General features: G+C 43.4%; 2 protein-coding genes across 3 annotated transcripts in view; one reads left to right on the top strand and one right to left on the bottom strand.

Moving 5' to 3' along the window:
* LOC129838015 (suppressor of tumorigenicity 14 protein homolog) overlaps positions 1-11967 on the bottom strand; it is a 38407-nt gene extending 26440 nt beyond the window's left edge. The window contains exon 1 of the mRNA XM_055904657.1: positions 11655-11967. Coding sequence (XP_055760632.1) covers positions 11655-11681 — 27 coding nt within the window. The 5' untranslated portion in view covers positions 11682-11967. The remainder of the gene's footprint in view (positions 1-11654) is intronic.
* Positions 11968-12937: 970 nt separating this feature from the next.
* LOC129838017 (amyloid beta precursor like protein 1-like) overlaps positions 12938-23988 on the top strand; it is a 52870-nt gene continuing 41819 nt past the window's right edge. For both annotated transcript variants that reach the window (XM_055904672.1, XM_055904671.1), the window contains exon 1: positions 12938-13185. In XM_055904672.1, coding sequence (XP_055760647.1) covers positions 13120-13185 — 66 coding nt within the window. In that variant the 5' untranslated portion in view covers positions 12938-13119. The remainder of the gene's footprint in view (positions 13186-23988) is intronic.

Below are 23988 nucleotides of genomic sequence, written 5' to 3'. Positions count from 1 at the left end.
CAAGCACGAGGGGACATCTGGAGAGCTAATGGTATTAACTAAACAAGAAGGTATAGTAGGACTGCTAGGCATACAGCAGGGTAGCAGCATATTAGTCAAACCAGTTAGACTGATGGGTAATGAGGTGTTCTGTACTGAGAGGTGTGGTTCAGAGAAATAGCTAACAATGACAAGCACCTTTTCACACACAACCATTTGATGTTTGTAATGTAAACATACATATGTGCATCCTCTCTGTGTTTTTCTTAATGTATAGTACATTACATGATGTGGCTTTAGATAGTGGGAATGAAAGTCAAAACTAAATCAATGAGTAGTCTGATTCAGCCTGCACAATATAACTGAGCACAGCAACTGCGCTTTCAATAGACAGGCATTCCATTTGTTTAAACGTTAACCAGGAGTGTCAATGGTTGTTGTTTAAATCCTCAATCATGATCTATGTAGCACCTTTCCAATGTCAGCTCCACCAGAACTTTAGAAACCTGCTGGTTGAAATATCTCATCAGTCTAAACCTACATGGCTTAAGAGATCTATTTATTAAAGTGTAATGCATTTGTGAAAGCATATTTAAATGTAAAATGTCACATCAAATGTGACAACACTAACCTTCTCTGGCTAGTAACATTAACTTTAATTGAAAATCTAGTGTTATAATTAAGTCATGATATAGCTATGCTTTGTTTATGACAATGAACATTCTAATAGTCCCCGTTATTATGTTAAGAAAATTTGACCATATAATAACCCATAACATTAGATTACAGATAAGTGGTAGAAAATGGTAATGACAAGTGTCACTACTACCGACATTGTAGAGGTTATTCTGTTCTAGTACAATAACACCACCACATTGTGCTGAGTTAGCGTGAATTCTCTCTCCCTAGATACCATGTAGTTACTAGGTGACTGGGTTCATTTAATAACCAACCTGCTCTACCAGTCATGTGTGAGAGACTGCAGTAGGCAGGGATAACGGGCCGTTCCACAGGACGGTCAGGAGACCGCAGACTGTTGGAGAGTTCCTGGCTGAATTCCTACCTGGGTGTCCCCTTACCGCTCACTTCCCCTCTGACCCACACCGCTCACGCACTACCAGATAGAGAGCGAGGGAAAGAGGACAGTGTGTGCTCTGATCTGACCGAAACAGCCACATTCCTCCGTAATCACACTCCACTGCTGACACTGATCCTGTCTGGGAAAGGACAGGTCACACTGACCTCACCTGACCCTCGGCTCAATCCTGGGATCTCTGGAATTCTAAGATCAGAAAATTGCTGTTGTGCCCTTACATCCATAAACAAGGTGGATCCCCAAATGTAACACATATCCACGTGACAAATAGATCTTCTGTGAACAATTTTACCAGTCGGTAGGGGAATATGCATTACTGGCCAGAACAGAGTTGGTGGTTATAATAGTGGAATCACTCATGTTCTCTTGCGCCGTTTCCAGATATCCTTTCTTGAAGCGCAATTTAAAAACGGGCAATCTGCAGTTCAAACAAAGTGGGTACCCCGCCACCGTTTGTGTAAAAAGCTGAGGTATATGAGGCCGGAGAAATATAACCACTCAAATTCATTCAAAATCACCACTCAAAATCATCCATTAAATATCAAAATTATAGATGTAACCATGTTGAGACTATAAAGTGTTTGTTTATATTCACAATGTTTACAAACAACAAAAACAAGCTTATATGTACATAAATACATATATATTTGGGGTCCTGATGGGGTACGACAGTTGAACTAAGCTCATGAGGCATTTATAAGTTATATTTTTCCAGAATCAATGGGTACACACTGAGTACACCCCCCCCCCCCCTGCAATTTAGCTAGCCGAAATAAATTACATCTTTACACAAATTCTGAGTGAAATAATTTATAATTATAAAACTCACTCACTGTTATAAGTCACCCATGCATACACCACAAGACATGCCAGCAGAGGTCTCTTCACAGTCCCCAAGTTCAGAACAGAATATGGAAGCACACAGTACTACATAGAACCATGACTGCTTGGAACACTATTCAAAATCAAGTAACTTATGCAAGCTGTAAAATTAGATATATTTTTTTTTTAAACGGCTCAAAATGCACCTTATGGAACAATGGGGGCTGTGTAGAGACCTACACACAAAGCCATAAATACACACAATAGCATACGCACTATGCTATGTTGTAGATATGTGGTAGTAGAGTAGCGGCCTGAGGGCACACACTTAATGTGTATCTGTGGTGAAATTTTATGTCATGTTTATTTTTATTGCATAAAACTGCCTTAATTTGGCTGGACCCCAGGAAGAGAAGCTGCTGCCATAATAAATACAAATACTCAAGAGGATTCACACAGGAAATCCTAAAATGGTAACTGAGGAAATTACAAAGCACAAATCAGGACTATGACATCATTTCCCGATACTAAGGTGGACAACATATAGTGCCTTCAGAAAGTATTCCTACTCCTTGACTTATTCCAAATTGTGTTGTGTTACAGCCTGAATTCAAAATGGATTACATTTATTCAAAATTGATTAAATACCCCATAATGACAAGGTGAAAACATGTTTTTGGACATTTTTGCAAATATATGTAAAATGAAATATATAAATATCTAATGTCAGCTGCCACAGTAGATGGAACTTGCCGCCAGAGTTCAAATATTTCAACTTTGCTGTAGCTTTGTTTTCTACCGGATGTTGATTTACCCATCTACCGATAGCTGCCCTTCTTTGCGAGGCATTGGAAAACCTCCCTTGTTTTTGTGTTTGAAATTCACTGCTTGACTGAGGGACCTTACAAAAAATTGTATGTGTGGGGTTCAGAGATGAGGTAGTCATTCAAAAATCATGATAAACACTATTATGGCACAAAGTGTGAGTCCATGCAACTTATTATGCAAATTGTTAAGCAAATTTTTACTCCTGAACTTATTTAGGCTTGTCATAACTAAGGGTTTGAATAGTTGACTCAAGATATTCATCTTTAATTAATTTGTAAAAATGTCTAAAAACATAATTAAACTTTGGCATTGTGGGGTATTGTGCGTAGGCCAGTGACAGAAAATCTCAATTTAATCCATGTTGAATTCAGGCTGTAACACAAAATGTGGAAAAGTCAAGGGGTTTGAATACTTTCTGAAGGCACTGTATGTCCGATCCATGGGTCATCTATGGTTGCCATAAAGAACCATTCCACAAAGGAAACTTTGAGGCTGAGAAAATAGAATATGATAGTGAGGAAACTTTATACACCTAACAAGTGACAGCCCCACGTCTCAGCTTTCACATGACGAGCAACAAAGTAATAAAAATATACATATACAGTACCATTCAAAAGTTGACACCTACTCATTTCAGGGTTTAACTTTAACATTTTCTACATTTTAGAATACTAGTGAAAAACTATGAAATAACACATATGGAATCACGTACTAAGCAAAAGTGTTAAATCTAAATATATTTTATATTTGAGATTCTTCAAAGTAGCCACCCTTTGCCTTGATGACAGCTTTGCACACTCTTGGCATTCTCTCAACAAGCTTCATGAGGTAGTCACCTGAAAAGGATTTCAATTAACAGGTGTGCCTTCTTAAAAGTTAATGTGTGGAATTTCGTTCCTTCTTAACACGTTTGAGCCAGTTAGGGTAGTGATAAGGTAGGGTGGTATACAGAAGACAGCCCTATTTGGTAAAAGACCAAGTCCATATCATGGCAAGAATAGATCAAAAAAGCAAAGAGAAAGAAGAGTCCTTCATTACTTTAAGACATGAAGGTCAGTTAATGCGGAGAATTTCAAGAACTTTGAACGTTTATTCAAGTGCAGTCGCAAAAACCATCAGGCGATATGATGAAACTGGCTCTCATGAGGACCAACACAGGAAAGGAAGACCCAGAGTTACCTCTGCTGCAGAGGATAAGTTCATTAGAGTTGACAGCCTCAGAAATTAAAGCCCAAATAACTGCTTCACAGAGTTCATGTAACAGACATCAACAGTTCAGAGGAGTCTGTGTGAATTTTTTTAATTTTTTTTTATTTCACCTTTATTTAACCAGGTAGGCAAATTGAGAACACGTTCTCATTTACAATTGCGACCTGGCCAAGATAAAGCAAAGCAGTTCGACACATACAACAACACATAGTTACACATGGAGTAAAACAAACATACAGTCAATAATACAGTGAAAAATAAGTCTATATACAATATGAGCAAGTGAGGTGAGATAAGGGAGGTGAAGGCAAACAAAATATATATAAATAAATAAAAATATAAAAAGGCCATGGTGGCGAAGTAAATACAATATAGCAAGTAAAAAAAAGTAAAAAAAGTAGAGATAGTAGAGATAGAAAAAAGTAGAGAGAAATAATGGGGTGCAAAGGAGCAAAATAAATAAATAAATAAATACAGTAGGTAAAGAGGTAGTTGTTTGGGCTAAATTATAGATGGGCTATGTACAGGTGCAGTAATCTATGAGCTGCTCTGACAGCTGGTGCTTAAAGCTAGTGAGGGAGATAAGTGTTTCCAGTTTCAGAGATTTTTGTAGTTCGTTCCAGTCATTGGCAGCAGAGAACTGGAAGGAGAGGCGGCCAAAGGAAGAATTGGTTTTGGGGGTGACCAGAGAGATATACCTGCTGGAGCGCGTGCTACAGGTAGGTGCTGCTATGGTGACCAGCGAGCTGAGATAAGGGGGGACTTTACCTAGCAGGGTCTTGTAGATGACCTGGAGCCAGTGGGTTTGACGACGAGTATGAAGCGAGGGCCAGCCAACGAGAGTGTACAGGTCGCAGTGGTGGGTAGTATATGGGGCTTTGGTCACAAAACGGATGGCACTGTGATAGACTACATCCAATTTATTGAGTAGGGTTTTGGAGGCTATTTTGTAAATGACATCACCGAAGTCGAGGATTGGTAGGATGGTCAGTTTTACAAGGGTATGTTTGGCAGCATGAGTGAAGGATGCTTTGTTGCGGAATAGGAAGCCAATTCTAGATTTAACTTTGGATTCGAGATGTTTGATGTGAGTCTGGAAGGAGAGTTTACAGTCTAACCAGACACCTAGGTATTTGTAGTTGTCCACATATTCTAAGTCAGAGCCGTCCAGAGTAGTGATGTTGGACAGGCGGGCAGGTGCAGGCAGCGATCGGTTGAAGAGCATGCATTTAGTTTTACTTGTATTTAAGAGCAAATGGAGGCCACGGAAGGAGCGTTGTATGGCATTGAAGCTCGCCTGGAGGGTTGTTAACACAGTGTCAAAAGAAGGGCCAGAAGTATACAGAAGTGTCGTCTGCGTAGAGATGGATCAGAGAATCACCAGCAGCAAGAGCGACATCATTGATGTATACAGAGAAGAGAGTCGGTCCAAGAATTGAACCCTGTGGCACCCCCATAGAGACTGCCAGAGGCCCGGACAACAGACCCTCCGATTTGACACACTGAACTCGATCAGAGAAGTAGTTGGTGAACCAGGCGAGGCAATCATTAGAGAAACCAAGGCTGTCGAGTCTGCCGATGAGGATGTGGTGATTGACAGAGTCAAAAGCCTTGGCCAGGTCAATGAATACGGCTGCACAGTATTGTTTCCTATCGATGGCGGTTAAGATATCGTTTATGACCTTGAGCGTGGCTGAGGTGCACCCATGGCCAGCTCTGAAACCAGATTTCATAGTGGAGAAGGTATGGTGGGATTCGAAATGGTCGGTAATCTGTTTGTTGACTTGGCTTTCGAAGACCTTCGAAAGGCAGGGTAGGATAGATATAGGTCTGTAGCTGTTAGGGTCAAGAGTGTCCCCCCCTTTGAAGAGGGGGATAACCGCAGCTGCTTTCCAATCTTTGGGAATCTCAGACGACACGAAAGAGAGGTTGAAAAGGCTAGTAATAGGGGTGGCAACAATTTCAGCAGATAGTTTTAGAAAGGAAGGGTCCAGATTATCTAGCCCAGCTGATTTGTAAGGGTCCAGATTTTGCAGCTCTTTCAGAACATCAGCTGACTGTATTTGGGAGAAAGAGAAATAGGGAAGGCTTGGGCGAGTAGCAGAGGGGAGGGCAGTGCTGTTGACCGGGGTAGGGGCAGCCAGGTGGAAAGCATGGCCAGCCGTAGAAAAATGCTTATTGAAATTCTCAATTATAGTGGATTTGTCGGTGGTGACAGTGTTTCCTATCTTCAGTGCAGTTGGAAGCTGGGAGGAGGTGTTCTTATTCTCCATGGACTTTACAGTGTCCCAGAACTTTTTTGAATTTGTGTTGCAGGAAGCAAATTTCTGCTTGAAAAAGCTAGCCTTGGCTTTTCTAACTGCCTGTGTATATTGGTTTCTAGCTTCCCTGAAAAGTTGCATATCACGGGGGCTGTTCGATGCTAATGCAGAACGCCATAGGATGTTTTTCTGTTGGTTAAGGGCAGTCAGGTCAGGAGAGAACCAAGGGCTATATCTGTTCCTGGTTCTAAATTTCTTGAATGGGGCATGCTTATTCAAGATGGTGAGGAAGGCATTTAAAAAAAATATCCAGGCATCCTCTACTGACGGGATGAGATCAATATCCTTCCAGGATACATTGGCCAGGTCGATCAGAAAGGCCTGCTCGCTGAAGTGTTTCAGGGAGCGTTTGATAGTGATGAGTGGAGGTCGTTTGACCGCTGACCCATTACGGATGCAGGCAATGAGGCAGTGATCGCTGAGATCTTGGTTGAAAACAGCAGAGGTGTATTTGGAGGGCAAGTTGGTTAGGATGATATCTATGAGGGTGCCCGTGTTTACGGAATTGGGGTGGTACCTGGTAGGTTCATTGATAATTTGTGTGAGATTGAGGGCATCAAGCTTAGATTGTAGGATGGCTGGGGTGTTAAGCATGTTCCAATTTAGGTCGCCTAGCAGCACGAGCTCTGAAGATAGATGGGGGGCAATCAGTTCACATATGGTGTCCAGAGCACAGCTGGGGGCAGAGGGTGGTCTATAGCAGGCGGCAACGGTGAGAGACTTGTTTTTAGAGAGGTGGATTTTTAAAAGTAGAAGTTCAAATTGTTTGGGAACAGACCTGGATAGTAAAACAGAACTCTGCAGGCAATCTTTGCAGTAGATTGCAACACCGCCCTCTTTGGCCGTTCTATCTTGTCTGAAAATCTTGTAGTTGGGGATGAAAATGTCAGAATTTTTGGTGGTCTTTCTAAGCCAGGATTCAGACACGGCTAAAAACATCCGGATCATGCCTTCATGGTCAAATTGCTGCAAAGAAACCACTACTAAAGAACACCAATAAGAAGAAGAGACTTGCTTGGGCCAAGAAACACGAGCAATGGACATTAGAGCGGTGGAAATCTGTCCTTTGGTCTGGAGTACAAATTGGAGATTTTTGGTTCCAACCACTGTCTCTTTGTGAGACGCAGAGTAGGTGATCGGATGATCTCTGCATGTGTAGTTCCCACTGTGACGCATGGAGGAGGTGGTGTGGGAGTTCTTTGCTGGTGACACTGCCAGTGATTTATTTAGAATTCAAGGCACACTTAACCAGCATGTCTACCACAGAGTATTCCGCATTCATACACCATGCCATCTGGTTTGAGCTTAGTGGAACTATCATTTGTTTTCAACAGGACAACAACCCAACACACCTCCAAGCTGAGTAAGGGCTATTTGACCAATAAGGAGAATGATGGAGTGCTGCATCAGGTGAACTGGCCTCCACAATCAGCCGACCTCAACCCAATTGAGAAGGTTTGGGATGAGTTGGAGCGCAGAGTGAAGGAAAAGCAGCCAACAAGAGCTCAGCATATGTGGGAACTCCAAGACTTTTGGAAAAGCATTCCAGGTTAAGCTGGTTGAGAGAATGCCAAGCTTGAGCAAAGCTGTCATCAAGGCAAAGGGTGGCTACTTAGAAGAATCTCAAATATAAAATACATTATATATAACACTTTTTTTGGTTACTACACGACTCCATAGTTGTTATTTCATAGTTCTAATGTCTTCACTATTATTCTACAATGTAGAAAACAGTAAAAATAAAGAAAAACCCTGGAATGAGTAGGTGTGTCCAAAACCTTTGACTGGTACTCTATGTATGCATGTATGTATGTATACACACACAAATAAATAAAAATACAGCATGTGGCCAGGGCAGGGAGCTAAGGAGAAGTACAGAAAAGTAGGGCTAGGAATTTCCCGGGGCCTCACAATACGATACAAAGGTGCCAATACGATATTTATTGCGAATCTATATGTATTGCAATTTGATACTGTGATTTTATTACAATTTGATACTGTGATTTTATTGCGATTCGATGTTCCAATCATATTGCTCAACATGTGTCTGCTGCAGAAGGAAAATAGAGAGCTATGAGAACGAGTCTTTATCAGTAGTGGAAATAAAAGTTCTGAATTGGCTCCCTTTTTGAAAAGATGGGGAACAAGCTATGAAGGAAAAATACTGGAGTTTTGGTGCAGGTAAAGCCAACAAGCGCAAAAATAATATTGCAATATCATCAAAAATAAAATCCAAATATGTAACTGTATGGATTTTTCCCCCCATCACTACAGAAAAGGGGATCTGCTTTCCAGCAATCCTAACCCATACAAATTACCTATACAAATGAATTTGTTTGCACAAGCATCGATTTCTTCTACATCTTCCCACTAGTGACACTTTACTTGCAAAAAAAATGTATATATTTCAAAACATTAGCAGTGAGTAAAATATTTTTTGAAGAGCTAGAAATTTAAATCACCACAATATACCTACATAAGATACACCATCTCTAACCAGTAATGACCATTGTAATGACTGTAGTGCTGCTCGTCTTGGGTTCAGGGCTGTGAGAAACAACTAATACCACACATAAAAATATATGACCTATATATAAAAAAAGTATGTGGACACCGCTTTAAACATTTGGATGAAATATCCATATCCACACACTGCTGGCAGGTGTATAAAAATGAGCACACAGTCATGCAATCTCCATAGACAAACATTTGCAGTAGAATGGCCTTACTGAAGAGCTCAATGACTTTCAACGTGGCACCGTCATAGGATGCCACCTTTCCAACAAGTCAGTTGGTCAAATTTCTGCCCTGCTAGAGCTGCCCCGGTCAACTGTAAGTCCTATTATTGTGAAGTGGAAACATCTAGGAGCAGCAACGGCTCAGTCACCGAAGTGGTAGGCCACACAAGCTCACAGATTGGGACCGCTGAGTGGTGAAGCGAGTAGCGCGTAAAAAAATAATCTGTCCTCGGTTGCACTCACTACCGAGTTCCAAACTGCATCTGGAAGCAATGTCAGCAGAAGAACTGTTCGTCGGGAGCATCATGAAATGGGTTTCCATGGCCGAGCAGCTGCACATATGCCTAAGGTCACCATGCGCAATGCCAAGCGTCGGCTGGAGTGGTGTAAAGCTCACCTCCATTGGACTTTGGAGCAGTGGAAACAAGTTTTCTGGAATGATGAATCACGCTTCGCCATCTGGCAGTCCGATGGACAAATCTGGGTTTGGTGGATGCCAGGAGAATGCTACTTGGACAAATTTATAGTGCCAACTGTAAAGTTTGGTGGAGGAGGAACAATGGTCTGGGGCTCTTTTTCATGTTTCGTGCTAGGCTTCTTGGTTCCAGTGAAGGGAAATCAATGCTACAGCACACAATGACATTCTAGACGATTCTATGCTTCCAACTTTGTGGCAACAGTTTTGAGAAGGCTCTTTCCTGTTTCAGCATGACAATGCCACCTTGCACAAAGCAAGGTCCATAGAGAAATGGTTTGACGAGATCAGTGTGGAAGAACTTGACTGGCCTGCACAGAGTCCTGATCTCAACCTCATCGAACACTTTTGGGATGAATTGGCTGCAAGCCAGGCCTAATCGCCCAACATCAGTTCCCAACCTCACTAATGCTCTTGTGGCTGAATGGAAGTCAGTCCCCACAGCATGTTCCGACATCTAGTGGAAAGTCTTCCCAGAGGAGTGGAGGCTGTTATAGCAGCATCCATTTTAATGCCCATGATTGTGGAATGAGATGTTCGACAAGCAGGTGTCCACATACTTTTGGTTATGTAGTGAACGTGTTCATCAGAGAACTGCTCTTAACGACACTTGTGTAAGCAAAGGAGCATTTTCTCTTAGACACAACTCATGAAAAGCTTCTGCATGTACTAACTTACTGTGTAACCTGGAAATATATCAATGACAACCAGGATATCTGTGTGGACATCTCCATGACCCAATTCTACAGACTATACCAGCTCTTCTATGTGTAGCTAATGTTTAACTATCACTTCAGTATTTGTTACAGGAAACCTAGAGACAGTCCAAGAACTATGACAATGCATACTGTACAAAGCAGGAAAACTAGGAGTACATTCCTGAGCATGAATTATCTGCACAAGGCAGCGCTTATCTCAACAGGACACTCAGGGAAAAGAGACTATATTATTCAGTATACCAGCAAGTATTCAGAATTATTGTTCCTTTCCCTTACAAATATGATATCCATTATTGGTCCCTAAAAAGTGCATGTTCTTTCAGGACTCCAACCTCCTGTTTGCTTTTCTTTTTTGACTGAGCTCAAAACTATGTAGCATTTCACAAGCCTCACTTTTTAATCAACATGTATGTACGTGTATAAACATCAAAACCAACATTTAGAATAATATTAAAATGCAGTGTGAGGAAGAGGTTTTCCATAGAGGAACCTACCTTCCCCCCCTCTCTAAACTCCTCTGTGCAGCGACTAACTTTCTTCTCAGTAGTCTTCCTCTGTGGGTGAGCAGCAGCGAGGCTGGAGGGGGATTGAGTCAGGACAAGTCTGGGATCCACAGGATATCAGAATACCTGGAAGTTGGGGCAGGCTAGCATTGTCTGGGCTGGGAGTGGGGACTCAATACTAGGTACTGTTACCAGGGGGCCGGGGCCTGCCCTTAGTACAGCAAGGACATGTAATTAGTTTGACCACTGAACATTGGAGGTATATGAAATCAATATCGCCGCCCTGACCAGTGAGGGAGATAGGGTACACAGAGTTGACATTAATTAGAGTGATGTGACTTAAACCATGAATGATTGGTTGATATTGACAGTCAAGATGGGGAGGGTCCCTGCTAACTTGGCTACAGGTGTTTCATTCATGCTATCCAGGGCTCATCTGGAAAACAGATGTAATTCTCAATGTGACTTCCCTGGTTAAATAAAGGATATCTTAAAATAACAAATCCTATCGTGTGTCCCTTCCTTCAACACAATTTTTCCTTAAGTCATCAAAAAGACATCGCATTCAAAATTAATTATCTAACTTGAATTATTTATTTAAAATTAATTATGCCCATCCATCCTCAAATTTTATGATAATGAATAATTACCCACGATAAAAAGTAGACTATACAAGTTTAAAATTAGCTGGGATAACCTGAAGGCCAGTGATAAATCAACGTACTTCCTGGAAGTGTTCACTTGTGGTATGTTGTTCACTGAAAGTCAATTGGTTTGCCTATATGGACTGAGTTTGACAGGTGGCCCTTATAGAAACCTTGGTGACTGGAATGAAACGTTATGTATGTCTGTAAAATAGATTTTCAAATTAAGTCGCTAACAATGCAAAAGTGACAACAGTGGTGCATGGCGGACTTGGTTACACCGTTGTTCCTAAATGTATAATTTGTATAACAAAACTTACCTCGTATTCAAATCGTGCGGAATTCATTTTCTTCAATTACTTAAGAGTTAAATCCAGTTGGTAGACAGTTCAATCAAACAAAACGATTTAGAAACACGGGACTATATTCCTCCCTCCCGAGGTCCAAGACGTTTCAAGTCAACGCGGGAGGGAGATTAATGAAATGATGATCAAAAGTAGCAACTGTCTCATTGGTAAAATTCCTTCAATGACTCCTCTGGTTAAAAGTTGTGAAACCTTTGTGGTTGTCGTGGCTGAGATGTTTGTTTCAGTCAACAATTGTTTCTTGAAACTGACCCTTTCCATCCACACCCACAACATTTAGCCACGCCCACACCTTTGTAAAGGTCCAGAACGCCAGGTGAGATTTGGGCCTGATGTTCAGGAAGCTGCGATTTTACAGAACATTTAAATTAGAAGTAGTTTGTGTAAACAGATGCGGTTCTGTTATATCAGCTCTACATGTAGGTAGGCTACATACATATATATCTTCTCGATATCAACGTTTCATAGCAAATAGGTCTACATCACATTTTCATAACGCTGAGAAGAATAGTGTCAAATTGAAAAATCGCTAATTGAGTATTGAAATGATTGAATACACTGATACCCCACACGTAGAGAACGAGACAATTATCTTACCTTGCGTGCCCCCTAGTGACCAAATACAGAATTTGGATTGGCATAGAATTTTTTTATCGTTCGTATAATGAATGACAGGTCCATTGCTATATGCTTTTACAGCGGTTGCCATCCAATTAATATTGTATTTCCGACACCTACTAGACTGGAGTGTAACTCCCTTATACGTTGCTAAAAATATATAATAATACAAATAAAAATAATACCCTATCATAACACTACACTCACTAAAAATAAATAAATACCATACTCCACTATTTAAATCTATTGTCCTACTTCAGGCCAACAGCATGAAAGGATGGGACACCACCAATTAATACACCCTGTAACTCTTCTGACGTCAAATCTCGCACACCCTAATCGAACTTTCAGTTTCCTAGTTCCGACTAGCACGTGAACGCAGCCTGTTTCTGCACTGCTGTCACTGAATCCGTGACGCATATTATGAAACCGTTCAGGCAGTTCCATAGATAGACCAGTTTCCATCCACTGCCTGCACTTCCCATTCATATCCATTTGGGTGTCTCCCTCCACCAAATCAAACCGCAGTTAATCTAAAAATGTTGGTGCTTTGAGGAAAGTCTATTGTACAATACAAGCTCGCAGATGGGCGTTGAGACAAAAAAGCTTCTTTTTTTTCCACATATTAGCCCGGGCTGCGATTGGAGAGAGCAAGTGCGCACGGACGCAGACGCAGGAGATATCAGAGGCAGTCACCGAACAGAATAGAGCTCTTCATAGTAACTGATGTAACTGTATTTGGGAATCAATTCAGAATATAAAGAGAAAACATTCCAATTGAGAAACGGAAGAAGGAGTGAAAATGGGACATTCAGTGTTACCCATATTGATGGTCGTATTGTCTGATTGCGTGTGGGGAAATGTCGAGGTAAGCACCAAGAGTATTATCTTTCATTTTAAATGTTTATCGATATCACTCATGTCATGAATAACAATTCTTATCCTTTTTGCTGACGCGCACCGTTATCTTGGACAGATTTAATTAGCAAGTGAATGCGCACACAGACTGTCAGATGATAGATTACACATCAACAAGAAGGAACGCTCAGTAACCTACCTACGCAGACTAAATGCTACTGTCTAATTAGCTAATTTGTTTTATTGAAATGCAGAAAATATCTGGAGACATTATGGTCATGCCAACCAAGTATTCAAGCCAATACATGCATTTTGTATTAGGATATTTTGTATGTCAGCCTCTTCCCCCCCTGGTTTGAAAGAGAGAGACCATCTGGGACCTACCCTTGATAAACAAAGAGATAAATGTACTGAACGTCTTCATAGCCTGGGGTGGGGTCATTCTTTTTTTTGTCGGAAACGCAGTTTTTCTTTTGGTCTAATTGAAAAAAAAAATGAAGAATGCAACATCTCATATTTGTTTTTATCATATCAGTAGGCCATAGACTGGTATATGCTATTATAGGCCTGCAAGCCTTTATTAAAGAATGTACAATCAAGTGCTGTTTGAACATCACAGAGCCATGAATGTAATGGTGGCCTTATACCATCAGTATCCCAGGTAGCGGGGATGTAGAGGAGCCCCACTGACTGACTGCTTTGTCATGACAATGGTGCTAGGAATGCTGAATGAGAGAACACAGTAGGTCTTCCGGCTGCATATTTTTTATTTAACTACGCAAGTCAGTTAAGAACATATTCGGCCTTGGAACGGTGGGTGTGGTTTAACTGCCTTGTTCAGGGGCAGAACGACAGCCCAGGGATTCGATCTAGCAACCTCTTGGTTACTGGCTCAACGCTCTAACCACTAGGCTACCTGCCGCCCCATACAGGGAGAGAGTAGCATCACACCTGCTATTTTAATGAAAATGTACAGTCTTCTCCAGGCTATGTCTTGAATCTGGGACTTGCATAAGATTTATCTGCAATGGAGGCCTGTGCTTAAACCTTTTATTGCACCACTGTGAATCCAGGGGAAAGCGAGGAAGAAATTCTCTATTGATTGTGAAATGTGGTGCTTTTCATCTTACATCCTTGTTTATTTTTTTAATGAGAGTAAATTATCTTTCTGTAAGCCTACACCTTAGCCTCCTGCTTTAATATGGGGTCATATTTGATCTTGATCTTATTTGATCCGACTACATGTTGTATAGCAGGATGTAGAATGAACTAAGGCTGAGGCCTGAGCCACTACTAAGCCCCATCTTGTCACTGCACTGAATGAAATTTAAAAATGCAAATGGCTGTTCTCAGAGCCTGCTGAGCTGACCTGTCTCCATCTCATGCTTCATGTGTTGTAGATAAGAGTCTCTGACAGACAGACTGTTCTGGGGCCAGATCAATGTAATGACCAGGCAGCCATCAGTCACTCAGCCCTCCCACCATATCGCTATCACTGACAGCAGACTTTAATGAGCTCTACCACAGCATAGCACTGCACTCTCCAGACTATGACTCTTCCATCTCCCCCATGGATCACCCCCATGGATCACTAGAATAGAATAGAATAAAATAAAATAGAATTATTTTAGTTTCCCAACTCGAAATCATGACGTTTGAATTGTTAGTACCTTGCTGTGTTACTTGAATGGAGTAATTGCTTTTTCTTCTTCTACTGTTTTACCTTTTTATAATAACAGCTTGTGTATCTCAAAGTGCTAACACTTAGACATATCATTTAACCTTGTCCACAGAGAATCAAATCACTCTCTTGGTTAATTGAGAAACCATAGCACATGTGCAGAATTTTCTCTCATCTGGCCGTTCTATGTAGAAAACCTGTGAAGGTCTAGACTCCAGACTGTTATATGACATCATGGGCCACCCACCACCGAGCTGTGCCAATGCGTCAGAGGTGACTTCCAGGGACCACTAGACCCAGACGCCTCCCCCCCGGAGGCCTTCAGCCCCACAGCTAATGAGGGAGGCCAGGCTCCCTGTGGGGGCTCTGGAGTGGAGGGGATGTATAAAAGGGCAGAGGGGTGGTGCTAGGTGGAAAGCAGTGGAGAGTGGGGCGTGAGCAGTGACTCATGGAGCCTCAGCTGGAGTTACAGTGCAGGTCAAGCTCACTTTCCACCTGGGAATATAAATCTGAGTTGTTCCCTCTTTGTTACTGTTGCATTGTAAGGGTGTAGGTAGACTAGAGGATGTTCTCTATGCTCTATGTTCCTCTGTAAGAACTAGCTCACATACATCATCTCACTCTATCTATCCATATACTGTCTACTAACGGTACATTATGCCCTTGAAAGGTATTATAAATCCCAATCTCCAGCCAGTAGAAAGCATGTAATCATCAAAGTGTGGTGTGTAAGGATTCATTCTGAAGATGTTAAGAGGATTACCATGTGTATTTATTAACCATCGGCGCTGGTTGCTCACAGTGCGTTTTATTAGCCATAAACCTGTACCTTTCATTGTGGAATTATTCCAGTGCTGTAAGAGCATTACTGGGATTACTGCTGTATGCTGAGGAACCATGCTTAGGTTTACACAAGGAGACCTGCAGATGTGTGAAGGTTTACAGTCCAGATTACACTTTGAAGAGGCTGGCTTGCTGGTTTAACACCCTGGTATTAGCTGTGTTAAAGATGGTTCTTGAATTATTTTTTTTTGCCTTTTCCGTGGTAAAGGTTGAAATTGGGCAATTTTGCGTTGTGAACTGTTGTCTGTATAATGTAATGGCTTTAGGGTGCAGTACAAATGGTGTTTGTTTACAGAACGAAATGTAAGAGAACGAAGGCATTAGAGAGTTTCAAAGCACAAGGGCAAAGTCAACATTTACCTATCTGAAACACAACCATAATGCAATGTGTTCTTCTGCTCTCTGTCCTTGTTCTCAATTTTGTTGCAATTCACATACTGTGTGTTCTTACTGTGTATTGTGTTAAAAGCAGGGACCAGTGCATTGTAGAATTAATTTTTTTTAAATTACTGTTTACTTCACATCAGTGTCCATGAAGCTGACACAGTAGCATGACACTCCTAGCATGATACTTTTACAGTTTATCTTTACTGTCCTATGTGTCTTAACCTCAGCCACCTTGGATGCAATGACATGTGCCACTTGCAGTGCTGAGAGTATTTAGTTGATTGACAACCTAGCATAGATCTTGCCTGACGACTCAAACTGAATTCTTCATTTGCTACATACTTCAGTTTGAGACTGCAATCATTGAAGTCATTTGTGGTGACATCAAAATGAGGGGTGTTGTACAAAGCAATCAGCGATTGGATCATCTCTAACCAATCAGAGTACCAAAGGCAATGATGAATTTTCAAAACGTTGCTTTACCCACGTGTGTTTTGGCTCTGGCCCAACCCTGGATTGCTGATGGATTGGCCATTGAAAGGCTTTGAAGCCACCGGTCTGCCATATTGGCACTTCCCAGTAGGATCAGTCCTCCATAGGAATTAATGGAATTCTACAAAATTTCAATACAATTTTTCAAGGACAAAATTACATGTATTTCATTATTTTTTGTTGATGTAGTGGGGACAGTAACATCATTTGAAAAATCATTTGAAGAATTTTTATACATTTTCAATTGAAATGTTTTATGTTTAGCTCACATAATCTAATTTAAAAGTATACATTAGGGTGTCTGCATCAAGGTGTCTGTAGACATTAATAAATGCATTTATATTGCTTCCAAAATATTTGTTTATAATGGTTGGGGAGTGCCAAGATGGAGGCACGGTGGTGTCAACACAGTGCCCCCTATCAGTCATATAGTGTGTGTGTATATAAATCCTTGGGCCCAACCCATTTGTTTCTGGGACCAATCAGACGATCTAGAACATTCTAGTGTTTGCATTCTAGAAATTGTAGGGGAGGTACTCCGATCCAGACTCATTGCAGAGAAGAAACTAATGTCTGTGGGCGTGGCATAGCGTTTAGCCGGAGCAGAGTTTAGGTAGCCAGGGAAGCAGAGGTCACCTTCCCTACAATAACACAGCGTGTGTCATGACTCCGACAGAAAATAACTGCAATAAAAAGATGACATTGATGATCTTAAACATTCTGTTTATAACAGCACTTCAGCCTCATGCTACTTCCACCTGCCTGAAAATGGAAAGATGGCAATGATGAAGATGAACGTTTCCTCAAAGACATGTTTTGTATCAAGCTGAAGTGTCAGAGTCAAGTGATGTATTAATGATGAGGAATGAGCAGGTTTTGTTATCTGCCAATGCATATATTTGAGTACAGTACAGGCCTCCCGAATGGTGCAGTGGTCTAAGCCACTGCATCGCAGTTGCTAGCTGTGCCACTAGAGATCCTGGATCGAGTCCAGGCTCTGTCGCGGCCGGGAGACCCATGGGGCGGAGCACAATTTGGCCCAGCGTCGTCCGGGTTAGGGGAGAGTTTGGCCGGCAGGGATGTCCTTGTCCCATCACAAACTAGCGGCTCCTGTGGCGGGCCGGGCGCATGCACACTGACGCAGTCGCCAGGTGTACGGTGTTTCCTCTGACACATTGGTGCGCCTGGATTCCTGATTTAAGCGGGCATTGTGTCAAGAAGCAGTGCTGCTTGGTTGGGTGGTGTTTCGGAGGATGCATGGCTCTCGACCTTCGCCTCTCCCGAGTAGGTACGGGAGTTGCAGCGATGAGACAAGACTAACTACCAATTTGGATACCACGAAAAAGGGGTAAAAGTAAAAAAAAAAAAAAAGAGTACAGTAAACCACAAGCTTTGGGGGAAATGCACAGCTCTGTGTTTATGAAGATAAATTACTGCAGAGAAGGCCGCTGGAACCCAGGGAGACCAGAGAAGCTAATGGCCATTGGTAGATCCATGAAACACAGCTCTCCAGGTCACATATGCACTCCAATTTATGAGGGCAGGAGAGAGGAAGGCGGAGAAAGATAGTGGGGTATGTTTAGAAGAGGAGGAGGAAGAAGATTAAACGGATACAGGGAGTTGCTAAATTGCTGCGCATGTTCCCCCCTCAGCACTTTCAGGCCTTGTGTTGGAAACACAGAAGCTCACCCCTCCACTCCCCCTGCCTGTGACTGCAGTGCTATGGATATGTAAAAACAGTTACAGGATACTAGCATCTCTCTCTTTCTCTCTGTGTGTCTGTCTGTATTTCTTTCTCGTTTAATTAATTTTCGAGGAAGGAGATAATGGTTTCATTAATGGTTTCCCTTGTGCTTTGCTCTGTGGTGTGCCTGTGCTTTAGGACATGAAATGTACCCATTTTATTGGATCCCATCTTTCCTCTCCTCTCTTTATTGTGCTCTTTCCAAGCGTTTGAAGTGAAAAGCACATAACAAGGACCTGATCCAAAATCTTGCACAGTCAGTGTGAAATTAAACCCGGGCACAATGAAAGGAAAGGCATAAGATAAAAGAATTGCTGTAAATGTGCCTCAGCAATTAAGCCATTACCGGAGGTGACAGCTAAATGAAAAGATGTTACGTGGGCCATTTAATGAGCGGCCTGGGTTATTCGTGCCATGACAGTCATTCAAGGAAGTGCATGGTATCACGGAGTACGAAAGGCCATCGGGAGTCTCATGCAAATTCAACAGATAGGGAGAGTTGAGAGAGTGCATCACAAAGGGGAGCTAAGATTCCCTAAAACTGTGTTGTGCATGTATAGGAGTTAGGGGAGAGAGGGAGTGTGAGGCATATACAGTACATCCATAGCCACTCTGATCACGTCTGGCTCCAGTGCCTGCGTGCATATCAGAACTTCTGGCAGGCCGGAGATATCACTCCAATCCAATGTCCCCCATCCCAAAGGCTAGGCCTGGTAAGCCTAATTGGCTATATTTCTGCTGAAAAAAGTTGAAGCGAAAGGGAGCTGTGGGTCTGGCTTGTCCCTGCCGAAGCCAGCAGGAGGTTTCAGAAGAGCCGCCCGCGAGACATCTGCAGTGTAGTGATAACATTTGTCCTCCGTGTTTGGGAGGAGAGAGAGAGCGTGTCCTCCATTAGTCAGAGAGAGTGGGGGAGGCTAGATAGAGGAGACAGTTTACTGAGAGAGAGCGGCGATATAGGCTTGGTGGGTAGGAGGGCAGTAGAGGGCACGTTGTTGGTGCTAAGAGAAACTCTAAACCCACAGGCTCTCTTGTGTCTGGAAAGGCAGAGATTCATCTCTGTCATGTACTGTATATGTATTCACAGGTGACCCAGGGAAAGTGGAGGAAGTACACTGTCTGCAGGCCATAGCACTGAGCCTAGTCATTACCCATGCATACACATGCGCACACACATGCACACACATGCACACACATGTACACACATGTACACACATGCAGAGAGCCAGTGAAGAGGAGGGCGGGGCGGGGCTGGACTGCAACAGGACGTTTCCATAATGGCACTGGGACGCATGGATAGCTTTGTGGAGGCTGGCCTGGCTGACAGGGAGTGGTGAGGAGGCTGGCCTGTCTGACAGGGAGTGGTGGGGAGGAGGCTGGCCTGGCTGACAGGGAGTGGTGGGAGGAGGCTGGCCTGGCTGACAGGGAGTGGTGGGGAGGAGGCTGGCCTGGCTAACAGGGAGTGGTGGGGAGGAGGCTGGCCTGGCTGACAGGGAGTGGTGGGGAGGAGGCTGGCCTGGCTGACAGGGAGTGGTGAGGAGGAGGCTGGCCTGGCTGACAGGGAGTGGTGGGGAGGAGGCTGGCCTGGCTGACAGGGAGTGGTGAGGAGGAGGCTGGCCTGGCTGACAGGGAGTGGTGGGGAGGAGGCTGGCCTGGCTGACAGGGAGTGGTGGGGAGGAGGCTGGCCTGGCTGACAGGGAGTGGTGGGAGGAGGCTGGCCTGGCTGACAGGGAGTGGTGGGAGGAGGCTGGCCTGGCTGACAGGGAGTGGTGGGGAGGAGGCTGGCCTGGCTGACAGGGAGTGGTGAGGAAGAGGCTGGCCTGGCTGACAGGGAGTGGTGAGGAAGAGGCTGGCCTGGCTGACAGGGAGTGGTGAGGAAGAGGCTGGCCTGGCTGACAGGGAGTGGTGAGGAAGAGGCTGGCCTGGCTGACAGGGAGTGGTGAGGAAGAGGCTGGCCTGGCTGACAGGGAGTGGTGAGGAAGAGGCTGGCCTGGCTGACAGGGAGTGGTGAGGAAGAGGCTGGCCTGGCTGACAGGGAGTGGTGGGGAAGAGGCTGTCCTGGCTGACATGTAGTGGTGGGGAGGGTTTCAGAGCGTCTGATGAGGCTGATCAGCAGTGCACTAACATTCCACACACCGTTGGATGGGTGGAGTGGATTGGCATAGAGGGAGATGTCTGGATCAGTGTCAGTGCCCTGCTCTCTGCCATCTCTAGCAGCAGAGGGATGCAGCTTGGCACAGCGGTAGCGAGGGCAAACCCAGCAGCTGGTGGCAGGGACTGAAGTGAGGTGGTGTGCAGTGGGCTAGCTAGCGGCTCATTTCCTCTCTATGCTCACATGAATACAAAAGGTGCAGTGGGCTAGCTAGCGGCTCATTTCCTCTCTATGCTCACATGAATACAAAAGGTGCAGTGGGTACACAATGCACCTCAATGACACACACACCTCCACACGCATTGACGGACAAACAGCCCAGACACACGCAGGGTACACCAACACACACACACACTCACTGCTTTAAAAAGATGGCACGCTGCGGCAGCTGCATCAATTATTGACGGCCTTGGAAAGGTCTGGGCTCTTGCTTGTTGGATTGGGCACTGGCACTCTTGTCACGCACTCACTCCTCCCCAGAACCCACCCCAGCCCCATCCCTCCCTCCCTCCCTCCGTCCTCCCCTTCCAGCCTCAGAGTGGATCCTGACTGTACACCAGCTCTTCTCTTTCTACACGTACACTGTTTGCTCTTGAAATATTCATCCTCCACTCTCCGTTCTCGCTCTCTCGCGCTCTCTCTCTCTCTCCCTCTCCTCCTGTCATCTTTCTCTTTTTCTCTACCTCTCTCTCCTCTACCTTTCTCCTCTATCTTTATCTCTGTTCTCTCTCTCAACACACAGACACTCTGTCTCCATCTTCCTTGTCGTCCATCATCACCCAATCTCATCAGAACTGCTGCCTGCCTGAATGTATATTTTTCATACCTCCGAGACAATATCCTCCACATTACAGTATGTTCTCACAGCAGATATCGCTAACTGCACTCAATTGCCATAGCACATATTTTTACACCGACAAAAGAGGGAGTTAACAGATATCATCTTACTGATTTGCCATAAAGTAATGTATGTACCAAGGATACCATGGTTGTAAACATTTTGTAGTGACCTTAGTACAACACCTAGCAACCTTGTCAAGAGGTTCAGACCTCCTCAGGTAATGGCTAAATTGACAGATGTAGGGACCTGTGTTCGATATCAGCTAATGAAAAGTCTTAAGTATTTTATCTGTGACAATAGGACTCTGACAGAGACGGGTCAATATTTCATCCATCCCCCAGCTCACCATGGTCAAGGCCACGCTCTCTCTGCTGCACACATCAGCCAATATTCACGCTAGCTCCACTAACAAATTGGATATTTTGCATGAGTCCACTTCTGTCTGCAAAAAAATACATTCATAAAGGACAAGAGGCTGAAATGGAGGTGGAGGTTTCCAGGCCTGGACATAGAGGGTTCATTTTGCAGTTCGTCTGAATGATTCAACCGTTCTTCACCCCCATCTGACAGTCTACATGATGGCCTGAGGAAATGAGCCAATACTAATGTTTAATCTACTGAGGGACTGGAGCGCAGACAGACCAGCAGACTGTACCCTGCAGCACATTATCTCACCAGAGTGGCACAGGCTGAAATCACACATAGAGACAGGACATGCAGTTACACTCCAGCAGGTATATTTCACTGGTCATCCCCAAAGCCAGCGCTTACTTTGGCCGCCTTTCCGTCCAGTTCTCTGCTGCCAATGACTGGAACGAATTGCAAAAATAACTGAAGCTGGAGTCTTGTATCTCCCTCTCTAACTTTAAGCATCAGCTGTCAGAGCAGCTTACCAATCACTGTACCTGTCCACAGCCAATCTGTAAATAGCACACCCAACTATCTCATCCCCATATTGTTATTTATCCTCTTGCTCTTTTGCACCCCAGTCTCTACTTGCACTACATCACCTGCACATCTATCTCTCCAGTGTTAATGCTAAATTGTAATTATTTCACCTCTATGGCCTATTTATTGCCTTACCTCCCTACTCTTCTACATTTGCACACACTGTACATAGATTTTTCTATTGTGTTATTGACTGTACGTTTGTTTATCCCATGTGTAACTCTGTTTTGTTTGTGTCGCACTGCTTTGCTTTATCTTGGCGAGGCCGCAGTTGTAAATGAGAACTTGTTCTCAACTGGCCTACCTAGTTAAATAAAGGTGAAATAAACACACACAGACCGGGGCAGTACAAGACATGACATGTTATCCAGGCATTGTTTCATAACATTATTCCCGGCCTGTTATCCGCAGTGCCTATTTTTCGATCTTGCGTCACGACAAGATGCCAGCCCTCAAACCATTTCTTTAACTGTGATTTAAAGAGGGGGGGATAGCAGGAAAGCAATAACACAATGCAGTGTTCATATAAAGAGGCCCTGAGCTGTGTCTGGGAGTGACAGGCTCCAGACAGATGACAGATTGAGTGGAGAGATGGTGTCAAGCCTCTCACAGTGATTGTTGTAGCCCTACAGCATGTAACATGGTGATATGTAGCCTTGTCTAAATTGCATAACCTACTGGTTAAGGACTAGTGCATGTAGGGTTGTGTGGAGCCTTACCTGAATTGTATAGTGTACTAGATTTTGTATGGTTGACCTTTATGATATTATTATTGTGCTATTATCATGTGGTGACGTGTTAGGTCCACAACAGGGTGAGTCACCTGCAGTCAGTTCATACATGGTGATAGGGGTGGCTGTGTGGATTCCATGATAATGACTGTGTCAAAGAATTGTACATGTCAAGGCTCTGGTGTTGAGTCATACAAGACTGTGTGTGTCATATCACAGCAGCTGTCAGTAGAACAGATTCAGACTTGAAGATCGAAGGCGAGGATGATTCAAAAATAAGGAAAGAGAGGCACAGTCTGTTCTGAAGCAAGATGCGTTGTCATTCCACAGTGCCCTGAGGCAGTGGGAACAGAAGGGATGTTGACACAAGATAAGGGATTGGGTAATCTAATGGTTCATCAGGAGTGGCTCTGACCAGTGGCTCACGTTTGGGAAGAGCAGAGTGATTAGCCCGGGGAAGAAGAAATATATCTGATTTGAGGCTCAGCAAATCAGACTGTTATGAGTTTGTTTGTTTATCAGTAGTGTTGGTAAAACAGGAGCTCTAAACAGATCTATCTTCCACTCTTAGTGTCCTCTACTACTCATTAGTCTGGACTTGAGGCCTGAATCATTGATGTGAATCCTATTAACATGACTCTCTAGCCATGCAGAACTCTGATAGGCTGTTTGGATGTGATGTTTCTGTTTGGTGATACATTTTAGTTAGTCAATTACATTTAATTATTTAAATTATTTTGATGTGTCAATTGTTTCTAGTCATTTGTAAAGGTGCTCTTAAGATGGAGATTTCAGAGAGGAGGCAGATAAGTTGTAGCAGTGCAATGTCCAGGGGGACGACTTTTATTTAATGTGCAGGAGAGTGGGTGGCAAACTCTACACTGTATATATGTATACAATAAAAAGGACGATGACTAAGACTGCTACCATAAACTGGGGAAAACAAAGTAAATCAAATAATACATTAAACTCAAATAACGCAAGGCCTCAATCATGC

The sequence above is a fragment of the Salvelinus fontinalis genome, chromosome 38 (genome assembly GCF_029448725.1).
Source record: "Salvelinus fontinalis isolate EN_2023a chromosome 38, ASM2944872v1, whole genome shotgun sequence".
In the NCBI taxonomy this organism is placed as follows: Eukaryota; Metazoa; Chordata; class Actinopteri; order Salmoniformes; family Salmonidae; genus Salvelinus; species Salvelinus fontinalis.
Note: the sequence above shows the minus strand (reverse complement) of the source record. Positions and strands in the feature narration are given on the sequence as shown.